At 46.7% G+C, this 12,098-nt stretch overlaps 1 protein-coding gene across 1 annotated transcript in view; it reads left to right on the top strand.

The window, feature by feature from the left end:
- LOC124112382 (cell wall protein DAN4-like) overlaps positions 1-12,098 on the top strand; it is a 33,866-nt gene that overhangs the window by 7,669 nt on the left and 14,099 nt on the right. The window contains exons 3-5 of the mRNA XM_046472476.2: positions 1,574-1,921; positions 2,741-2,794; positions 5,893-6,231. Coding sequence (XP_046328432.2) covers positions 1,574-1,921; positions 2,741-2,794; positions 5,893-6,231 — 741 coding nt within the window. The remainder of the gene's footprint in view (positions 1-1,573; positions 1,922-2,740; positions 2,795-5,892; positions 6,232-12,098) is intronic.

The following is a 12,098-nucleotide window of genomic DNA, read 5'->3' as shown; positions in this document are numbered from 1 at the left end:
GATAATACAACAAGTAAGTACTGGATAATGCAACAAGTAAGTACTGGATAATACAACAAGTAAGTACTGGATAATACAACAAGTAAGTACTGGATAATGCAACAAGTAAGTACTGGATAATACAACAAGTAAGTACTGGATAATGCAACAAGTAAGTACTGGATAATGCAACAAGTAAGTACTGGATAATACAACAAGTAAGTACTGGATAATGCAACAAGTAAGTACTGGATAATACAACAAGTAAGTACTGGATAATGCAACAAGTAAGTACTGGATAATGCAACACGTAAGTACTGGATAATACAACAAGTAAGTACTGGATAATACAACACGTAAGTACTGGATAATGCAACAAGTAAGTACTGGATAATACAACAAGTAAGTACTGGATAATACAACAAGTAAGTACTGGATAATACAACAAGTAAGTACTGGATAATACAACAAGTAAGTACTGGATATTACAACAAGTAAGTACTGGATAATGCAACAAGTAAGTACTGGATAATACAACAAGTAAGTACTGGATAATGCAACAAGTAAGTACTGGATAATGCAACAAGTAAGTACTGGATATTACAACAAGTAAGTACTGGATAATGCAACAAGTAAGTACTGGATAATACAACAAGTAAGTACTGGATAATACAACAAGTAAGTACTGGATAATGCAACAAGTAAGTACTGGATAATACAACAAGTAAGTACTGGATAATGCAACAAGTAAGTACTGGATAATACAACAAGTAAGTACTGGATAATGCAACAAGTAAGTACTGGATAATGCAACACGTAAGTACTGGATAATACAACAAGTAAGTACTGGATAATACAACACGTAAGTACTGGATAATGCAACAAGTAAGTACTGGATAATACAACAAGTAAGTACTGGATAATACAACAAGTAAGTACTGGATAATACAACAAGTAAGTACTGGATAATACAACAAGTAAGTACTGGATAATGCAACAAGTAAGTACTGGATAATACAACAAGTAAGTACTGGATAATACAACAAGTAAGTACTGGATAATACAACAAGTAAGTACTGGATAATACAACACGTAAGTACTGGATAATGCAACAAGTAAGTACTGGATAATGCAACAAGTAAGTACTGGATAATGCAACAAGTAAGTACTGGATAATACAACACGTAAGTACTGGATAATGCAACAAGTAAGTACTGGATAATGCAACACGTAAGTACTGGATAATACAACAAGTAAGTACTGGATAATGCAACAAGTAAGTACTGGATAATACAACACGTAAGTACTGGATATTACAACAAGTAAGTACTCGATAATACAACAAATCTTTCAGCTGCGATCTGTCTGAGTTAGAATGTCCTCCCGCCCGATATTAGGGATCTATCCGACACTTCTCTGACAGACCCGGTAACCTGCATACAAGCATGCGAGTTGAATGTGCAGTGAAGCCGTACAGATATGAGGTTAACATTTAGGTTGTGGGTCATGCTCAAACGAGATCTACTAGATTGTCATTCCTCAGTGGCGGCCATATTGGATTTGTTGGTTGAATGTATCTCTCTGTTCCTGACAGAGTCGTCCATCATCCCGATGTGTGGCGCTGCGAATTACACCGTAGGCCAGTCTGTCTCCATCCTGTACGACCCGACCCAGCAGTACATGGTCCCGACTGACGTGTGTTACTGCACCATGTATCAACCCACCAGGAGCCCAGTCGTCATTGAAGGCATCGACATCCGCCTGGCTGGACCGAACGGCGCCTGCGGAACCCTGGGTATCTACAACAGCACTTCCACCTTCCCGCAGCGCAACTGCCGCTCTCCGTCAACATGGCCGTCACTGAGTCTCGCGCAGACGTCAGATCGCTACTTCTACTTGACGCTGACCAATCTGGCAGAATTTGTATGGATAAGATTCAAAGGTAATCCCACCCTCAAGCTTAAAACGTATGCAAATATTAAGAGTACAAAGTAACAGTCAGGACATAGTTGTAGGGACCGTGATCACCACGAAGCCCAGAGACCCTATCCCCTGACTGCAGATCTCGAACCCATACCACTATCCCATGACTGTAGAGATTGTGATAATTTTCCCCCGCCACGATGTGGGGCGGAGATATAGGCACGGAATTCGTCCGTCCGTCCGCCCGTCCGTGCCGTTCTTAAAGGGGACCAATATTTCTCAAAAACTTTTTAAGTCAGAGAAATTAAATTTTAAACACTGACTTTACTGGTCATGATTTCAAATGAGTTCGAAATATGGTGTCGTAAATTCGTGGTATGACCCTTGATCTGTGCTTTTCAACTTAGTACAAACTGTGTGAAATGGGGACAAGTTTCCTCAGAAACTACTGACGTTACTTGAATATAAGTTTGCATGCTTATCTAAGATATATTTGTCCAGACTGAGTTCTGTTATATTCACAAACATATTTCTAATGTGCCCCACGGCAGGAGATAGTGATAACGCTGTTTTCTTGTTAAAATTATCTTCATTCTTTCTTAATTACATTCATTTGAAACCGTTCTGCTGACTGCAGTCATCATGCGTAAGTTTGGAAAGTAAGAGATAAAACTGCCATTGCAGTGTCGTGTCCTATGCCCGTGTCCCGTGCGCTGGTGTTATAGTAATGACAACACAGAAGGAATAATTATTTAAAATTGTTTCACACTGACAAGGCAATACATTAATTGTGTATAACGCTTGACACAAATATAAAGCATATTTCCTACCTTTTCAGCCACAAATTCGTTGACAGTTGCTTGTAGCCTGAACGCCGTGCACACCACAACACGTAAGTACTCGAACATACAACACGTAAATACTGGAACACACAACACGTAAGTACTCGAACATACAACACGTAAATACTGGAACACACAACACGTAAGTACTCGAACATACAACACGTAAATACTGGAACACACAACACGTAAGTACTCGAACATACAACACGTAAATACTGGAACACACAACACGTAAGTACTCGAACATACAACACGTAAGTACTCAAATATAAAACACGTAAGAATGGATCATACAACACGTAAGTACTCGAACATACAACACGTAAATACTGGAACACACAACACGTAAGTACTCAAATATAAAACACGTAAGAATGGATCATACAACACGTAATTACAGGAACATACAACACGTAAGTACAGGAATATACAACACGTAAGTACTTTTACATACAGCACGTAAGTACTCGAACATACAACACGTAAGAATGGATCATACAACACGTAAGTACAGGAATATACAACACGTAAGTACTTTTACATACAGCACGTAAGTACTCGAACATACAACACGTAAGAATGGATCATACAACACGTAAGTACAGGAACATACAACACGTAAGTACTTTTACATACAGCACGTAAGTACAGGAATATACAACACGTAAGAATGGATCATACAACACGTAAGTACAGGAACATACAACACGTAAGAATGGATCATACAACACGTAAGTACAGGAACATACAGCACGTAAGAATGGATCATACAGCACGTAAGTACAGGAATATACAACACGTAAGAATGGATCATACAACACGTAAGTACAGGAACATACAGCACGTAAGAATGGATCATACAGCACGTAAGTACAGGAACATACAGCACGTAAGAATGGATCATACAACACGTAAGTACAGGAATATACAACACGTAAGTACTTTTACATACAGCACGTAAGTACAGGAATATACAACACGTAAGAATGGATCATACAACACGTAAGTACAGGAACATACAACACGTAAGAATGGATCATACAACACGTAAGTACAGGAACATACAGCACGTAAGAATGGATCATACAGCACGTAAGTACAGGAATATACAACACGTAAGAATGGATCATACAACACGTAAGTACAGGAACATACAGCACGTAAGAATGGATCATACAGCACGTAAGTACAGGAACATACAGCACGTAAGAATGGATCATACAACACGTAAGTACAGGAACATACAACACGTAAGAATGGATCATACAGCACGTAAGTACAGGAATATACAACACGTAAGAATGGATCATACAACACGTAAGTACAGGAACATACAGCACGTAAGTATTGGAACAAACATCACCTACGAATTGATCATACAACACGTAAGTACAGGAACATACAACACGTAAATACTGGAACATACAACACGTAAATCCTGGAACATACACCACGTAGGTAATGGAACATGCAACACGTAAATACTGGAATATACAACACGTAAATACTGGAACATACACCGCGTAAGTACTGGAACATACACCACGTAAGTACTGGAACATACAACATGTAAATACTCGAAAATACAACACGTAAGAATGGAACATACAACACGTAAATACTGGAACATACAACACGTAAGTACTGGAACATACAACACGTAAGTACTGGAACATACAACACGTAAATACTGGAACATACAACACGTAAGTACTGGAACATACAACACGTAAATACTGGAACATACAACACGTAAGTACTGGAACATACAACACGTAAGTACTGGAACATACAACACGTAAATACTGGAACATACAACACGTAAGTACTGGAACATACAACACGTAAGTACTGGAACATACAACACGTAAATACTGGAACATACAACACGTAAGTACTGAAACATACATCACGTAAGTACTGGAATATTCTGTTATTATGTATGTATTAACGGAAAAAAGCAACTGTGGTTATAAAGTGGTGTAAATGTCATGTTTTGAAAATAACAATATAATATTGGTTATTCGTCTTATAAATGTTTTATCACAACTAATTCATTGACTAAACTCCTAGCCGGTAACAGGAGACAGAGCGACACGCCCTAAAAGAGGGGTGGTGTATCAACTCAACTTGCAATGTCAATATTGGGTGTGACCACCATTTGTAATGACACAGGCAAGGTAGCGGCGACCCATTGAAGTCACCAGATGGTAGAAAACAGCCTGGGAGATGTTGTTCAAAATGTCAACCGAACAATGATCCTGAGCTGGCGTTACCGGATGGTTCTGTTCCTGTCGTAGGCGTTGGTCCATTTCATCCCAGGTTTTTTATATGGGGAAGTGGTCTGGAGAAACAACCGGCCGTGGCAGTACAAGAATGTTATACTGCCTCAAAAAGTATTTCACAACATGTGGGTGGGCATTATCCTGTGTGTCCTGGTAGCGACACCATTCAAATTATGATTTGTGATCGCCCATGAGTTGTGATGCCACTCCTTACCATTGTACTCCCACACCCAATCTGACGACGTTGAGTAACGTCAACTCATCTGTCAACAGTATACTGTCCCAATCGTGTCTTCTGAACCTCAGACGCTGTCTACACCAAGCTAGCTAGGATGACGGTGGCGTGGCAGCAAAATTGAGCGCATCGCTGAACGTCGTAACGTTGTTATCCCTGAACCGGTTGCGAAGCGTTCTGTCACTCATTGGTCTCAAGCTGGGACTTGTCCAAGATGTTAATGTGGCAGTTGTCGTCCCACGTGGACGACCGGTCCGTCGCAAGTCACGGGTGTTGCCTTGCCGTGTGTAACGTCTCCAAGGAGAATATGTTTTCGATGCAGCAGACCCACAGCACGTAGACGTTGATTTTCAGCAAGCCGTGGCATCACGTAAACGTTATTCCTGTTTCTTGGAGCACGGGACAGCTGACAGTCATTGTGCGCTGTTCACATTAAACAACTACCTGTAACATGTGCACCGTACATTAACATGCACGTAAAGTTGTTAATCACGACCATAAAGTTGCATTCATAAATATGTATTGAAAGGTGCATTTTTAATTCAGAAAACATTTATGCACAATTGAAGCACATTTATTTTTTTCCGTAAGTATATATGAACGTGACATAATTGTGTCATTCCAGCTGCCCCTACTACAACGACCTCAACGACAACTTCTACAACAACTACTACTGTTACGTACCCCACGGCCCCACCACCGACCACAAGGCCACCACCGACTCGTTCCTCTTCTTCAACACCTCAAACTACCACAGCATCAACTACCACATCCACAACCACATCAACTGCCACAAAAGGACCAACTGCAACGCCTACGCCTATGCCTACGACAACGCTTGTATCACCGATGACAACAACTGCAGTGTTGCCTACAACCACCACCTCGTCAGCGTCATCAACAAGTCCTGGGACAACGACTGCCAGCAACAGTGTGTCGACAGAGAGGCAGGCCACTTCAATTGGTAAGTAGTTTCACGACCTGTTTAGTATGACCCAACCGCTTCCGGCGTGAACTGATCTCATCTGTGTGTCAGGCAGACCGCACTGTGCAGTGTGTGTCAGTACTGGTCTGTGGGTCAGGCAGACCGTACTGTGCAGTGTGTGTCAGTACTGATCTGTGTGTCAGGCAGACCTTACTGTGCAGTGTGTGTCAGTACTGATCTGTGTGTCAGGCAGACCGCACCGTGCAGTGTGTGTCAGTACTGGTCTGTGTGTCAGGCAGATCGTACTGTGCAGTGTATGTCAGTACTGGTGTGTGTGTCAGGCAGGCCGTACTGTGCAGTGTGTGTCAGTACTGGTCTGTGTGTCAGGCAGGCCGTACTGTGCAGTGTGTGTCAGTACAGATCTGTGTGTCAGGCAGACCGCACCGTGCAGTGTATGTCAGTACTGGTCTGTGTGTCAGGCAGGCCGTACTGTGCAGTGTGTGTCAGTACTGATCTGTGTGTCAGGCAGACCGTACTGTGCAGTGTATGTCAGTACTGATCTGTGTGTCAGGCAGCCCTTACTGTGCAGTGTATGTCAGTACTGGTCTGTGTGTCAGGGGGACCGTACTGTGCAGTGTATGTCAGTACTGATCTGTGTGTCAGGCAGCCCGCACCGTGCTGTGTATGTCAGTACTGGTCTGTGTGTCAGGCAGACCGTACTGTGCAGTGTGTGTCAGTACTGATCTGTGTGTCAGTCAGACCGTACTGTGCAGTGTGTGTCAGTACTGATCTGTGTGCCAGGGGGACCGTACTGTGCAGTGTGTGTCAGTACTGGTCTGTGTGTCAGGCAGGCCGTACTGTGCAGTTTGTTTCAGTACTGGTCTGTGTGTCAGGCAGGCCGTACTGTGCAGTGTGTGTCAGTACTGATCTGTGTGTCAGGGGGACCGTACTGTGCAGTGTATGTCAGTACTGATATGTGTGTCAGACAGCCCGTACTGTGCAGTGTATGTCAGTACTGGTCTGTGTGTCAGGGGGACCGTACTGTGCAGTGTGTGTCAGTACTGATCTGTGTGTCAGGCAGACCGCACCGTGCAGTGTGTGTCAGTACTGGTCTGTGTGTCAGGCAGGCCGTACTTTGCAGTGTGTGTCAGTACTGATCTATGTGTCAGGCAGCCCGTACTGTGCAGTGTATGTCAGTACTGATCTATGTGTCAGGCAGCCCATACTGTGCAGTGTGTGTCAGTACTGGTCTGTGTGTCAGAAGGACCGTACTGTGCAGTGTGTGTCAGTACTGATCTATGTGTCAGGGAGACCCGACTGTGCAGTGTGTGTCAGTACTGATCTGTGTGTCAGGGGGACCGTACTGTGCAGTGTGTGTCAGTACTGGTCTGTGGGTCAGGCAGACCGTACTGTGCAGTGTATGTCAGTACTGATCTGTGTGTCAGGCAGACCGCACCGTGCAGTGTATGTCAGTACTGATCTGTGTGTCAGGCAGCCCGTACTGTGCAGTGTATGTCAGTACTGGTCTGTGTGTCAGGGGGACCGTACTGTGCAGTGTGTGTCAGTACTGATCTGTGTGTCAGGCAGACCGTACTGTGCAGTGTGTGTCAGTACTGATCTGTGTGTCAGGCAGACCGTACTGTGCAGTGTGTGTCAGTACTGATCGGTGTGTCAGGGGGGCCGTACTGTGCAGTTTGTGTCAGTACTGGTCTGTGTGTCAGGCAGACCGTACTGTGCAGTGTGTGTCAGTACTGATCTGTGTGTCAGGGGGACCGTACTGTGCAGTGTATGTCAGTACTGATCTGTGTGTCAGGCAGACCGCACCGTGCAGTGTATGTCAGTACTGGTCTGTGTGTCAGGCTGACCGTACTGTGCAGTGTATGTCAGTACTGATCTGTGTGTCAGGCAGGCCGTACTGTGCAGTGTGTGTCAGTACTGGTCTGTGTTTCAGGGGGACCGTACTGTGCAGTGTATGTCAGTACTGATCTGTGTGTCAGGCAGACCGTACTGTGCAGTGTATGTCAGTACTGATCTGTGTGTCAGGCAGACCGTACTGTGCAGTGTGTGTCAGAACTGGTCTGTGTGTCAGGGGGACCGTACTGTGCAGTGTATTTCAGTACTGATCTGTGTGTCAGGGGGACCGTACTGTGCAGTGTGTGTCAGTACTGATCTGTGTGTCAGGCAGACCGTACTGTGCAGTGTATGTCAGTACTGGTCTGTGTGTCAGGCAGGCCGTACTGTGCAGTTTGTTTCAGTACTGGTCTGTGTGTCAGGCAGGCCGTACTGTGCAGTGTGTGTCAGTACTGATCTGTGTGTCAGGGGGACCGTACTGTGCAGTGTATGTCAGTACTGATCTGTGTGTCAGGCAGCCCGTACTGTGCAGTGTATGTCAGTACTGGTCTGTGTGTCAGGGGGACCGTACTGTGCAGTGTGTGTCAGTACTGATCTGTGTGTCAGGCAGACCGCACCGTGCAGTGTGTGTCAGTACTGGTCTGTGTGTCAGGCAGGCCGTACTTTGCAGTGTGTGTCAGTACTGATCTATGTGTCAGGCAGCCCGTACTGTGCAGTGTATGTCAGTACTGATCTATGTGTCAGGCAGCCCGTACTGTGCAGTGTGTGTCAGTACTGGTCTGTGTGTCAGGGGGACCGTACTGTGCAGTGTGTGTCAGTACTGATCTGTGTGTCAGAAGGACCGTACTGTGCAGTGTGTGTCAGTACTGATCTGTGTGTCAGGCAGACCGCACCGTGCAGTGTGTGTCAGTACTGGTCTGTGTGTCAGGCAGGCCGTACTTTGCAGTGTGTGTCAGTACTGATCTATGTGTCAGGCAGCCCGTACTGTGCAGTGTATGTCAGTACTGATCTATGTGTCAGGCAGCCCATACTGTGCAGTGTGTGTCAGTACTGGTCTGTGTGTCAGGGGGACCGTACTGTGCAGTGTGTGTCAGTACTGATCTGTGTGTCAGAAGGACCGTACTGTGCAGTGTGTGTCAGTACTGATCTATGTGTCAGGGAGACCCGACTGTGCAGTGTGTGTCAGTACTGATCTGTGTGTCAGGGGGACCGTACTGTGCAGTGTGTGTCAGTACTGGTCTGTGGGTCAGGCAGACCGTACTGTGCAGTGTATGTCAGTACTGATCTGTGTGTCAGGCAGACCGCACCGTGCAGTGTATGTCAGTACTGATCTGTGTGTCAGGCAGCCCGTACTGTGCAGTGTATGTCAGTACTGGTCTGTGTGTCAGGGGGACCCTACTGTGCAGTGTGTGTCAGTACTGATCTGTGTGTCAGGCAGACCGTACTGTGCAGTGTGTGTCAGTACTGATCTGTGTGTCAGGCAGACCGTACTGTGCAGTGTGTGTCAGTACTGATCTGTGTGTCAGGGGGGCCGTACTGTGCAGTTTGTGTCAGTACTGGTCTGTGTGTCAGGCAGACCGTACTGTGCAGTGTGTGTCAGTACTGATCTGTGTGTCAGGGGGACCGTACTGTGCAGTGTATGTCAGTACTGATCTGTGTGTCAGGCAGACCGCACCGTGCAGTGTATGTCAGTACTGATCTGTGTGTCAGGCAGACCGTACTGTGCAGTGTATGTCAGTACTGATCTGTGTGCTAGGGGGACCGTACTGTGCAGTGTGTGTCAGTACTGGTCTGTGTGTCAGGCAGGCCGTACTGTGCAGTGTGTGTCAGTACTGGTCTGTGTTTCAGGGGGACCGTACTGTGCAGTGTATGTCAGTACTGATCTGTGTGTCAGGGGGACCGTACTGTGCAGTGTATGTCAGTACTGATCTGTGTGTCAGGCAGACCGTACTGTGCAGTGTGTGTCAGTACTGGTCTGTGTGTCAGGGGGACCGTACTGTGCAGTGTCTTTCAGTAATGATCTGTGTGTCAGGGGGACCGTACTGTGCAGTGTGTGTCAGTACTGATCTGTGTGTCAGGCAGACCGTACTGTGCAGTGTATGTCAGTACTGGTCTGTGTGTCAGGCAGGCCGTACTGTGCAGTTTGTTTCAGTACTGGTCTGTGTGTCAGGCAGGCCGTACTGTGCAGTGTGTGTCAGTACTGATCTGTGTGTCAGGGGGACCGTACTGTGCAGTGTATGTCAGTACTGATCTGTGTGTCAGGCAGCCCGTACTGTGCAGTGTATGTCAGTACTGGTCTGTGTGTCAGGGGGACCGTACTGTGCAGTGTGTGTCAGTACTGATCTGTGTGTCAGGCAGACCGCACCGTGCAGTGTGTGTCAGTACTGGTCTGTGTGTCAGGCAGGCCGTACTTTGCAGTGTGTGTCAGTACTGATCTATGTGTCAGGCAGCCCGTACTGTGCAGTGTATGTCAGTACTGATCTGTGTGTCAGGCAGCCCGTACTGTGCAGTGTGTGTCAGTACTGGTCTGTGTGTCAGGGGGACCGTACTGTGCAGTGTGTGTCAGTACTGATCTGTGTGTCAGAAGGACCGTACTATGCAGTGTGTGTCAGTACTGATCTATGTGTCAGGCAGACCCGACTGTGCAGTGTGTGTCAGTACTGATCTGTGTGTCAGGGGGACCGTACTGTGCAGTGTGTGTCAGTACTGGTCTGTGGGTCAGGCAGACCGTACTGTGCAGTGTATGTCAGTACTGATCTGTGTGTCAGGCAGACCGCACCGTGCAGTGTATGTCAGTACTGGTCTGTGTGTCAGGCAGACCGTACTGTGCAGTGTGTCTCTGTACTGATCTGTGTGCCAGGGGGACCGTACTGTGCAGTGTGTGTCAGTACTGGTCTGTGTGTCAGGCAGGCCGTACTGTGCAGTGTGTGTCAGTACTGGTCTGTGTGTCAGGCAGGCCGTACTGTGCAGTGTGTGTCAGTACTGATCTGTGTGTCAGGGGGACCGTACTGTGCAGTGTATGTCAGTACTGATCTGTGTGTCAGGCAGACCGCACCGTGCAGTGTGTGTCAGTACTGATCTGTGTGTCAGGCAGCCCGTACTGTGCAGTGTATGTCAGTACTGGTCTGTGTGTCAGGCAGACCGTACTGTGCAGTGTGTGTCAGTACTGATCTGTGTGTCAGGCAGCCCGTACTGTGCAGTGTATGTCAGTACTGGTCTGTGTGTCAGGGGGACCGTACTGTGCAGTGTGTGTCAGTACTGATCTGTGTGTCAGGCAGACCGTACTGTGCAGTGTGTGTCAGTACTGATCTGTGTGTCAGGCAGACCGTACTGTGCAGTGTGTGTCAGTACTGATCTGTGTGTCAGGGGGGCCGTACTGTGCAGTTTGTGTCAGTACTGGTCTGTGTGTCAGGCAGACCGTACTGTGCAGTGTGTGTCAGTACTGATCTGTGTGTCAGGGGGAACGTACTGTGCAGTGTATGTCAGTACTGATCTGTGTGTCAGGCAGACCGCACCGTGCAGTGTATGTCAGTACTGGTCTGTGTGTCAGGCAGACCGTACTGTGCAGTGTATGTCAGTACTGATCTGTGTGCCAGGGGGACTGTACTGTGCAGTGTGTGTCAGTACTGGTCTGTGTGTCAGGCAGGCCGTACTGTGCAGTGTGTGTCAGTACTGGTCTGTGTTTCAGGGGGACCGTACTGTGCAGTGTATGTCAGTACTGATCTGTGTGTCAGGCAGACCGTACTGTGCAGTGTATGTCAGTACTGATCTGTGTGTCAGGCAGACCGTACTGTGCAGTGTGTGTCAGTACTGATCTGTGTGTCAGGGGGACCGTACTGTGCAGTGTATGTCAGTACTGATCTGTGTGTCAGGCAGCCCGCACCGTGCTGTGTATGTCAGTACTGGTCTGTGTGTCAGGCAGACCGTACTGTGCAGTGTGTGTCAGTACTGATCTGTGTGTCAGGCAGACCGTACTGTGCAGTGTGTGTCAGTACTGATCTGTGTGCCAGGGGGACCGTACTGTGCAGTGTGTGTCAGTACTGATCTGTGTGTCA

Source organism: Haliotis rufescens, unplaced genomic scaffold (genome assembly GCF_023055435.1).
Source record: "Haliotis rufescens isolate VD_foot unplaced genomic scaffold, xgHalRufe1.0.p SCAF_48, whole genome shotgun sequence".
NCBI classification, from domain to species: domain Eukaryota; kingdom Metazoa; phylum Mollusca; class Gastropoda; order Lepetellida; family Haliotidae; genus Haliotis; species Haliotis rufescens.
This window is presented reverse-complemented; position numbering and strand designations above follow the sequence as displayed.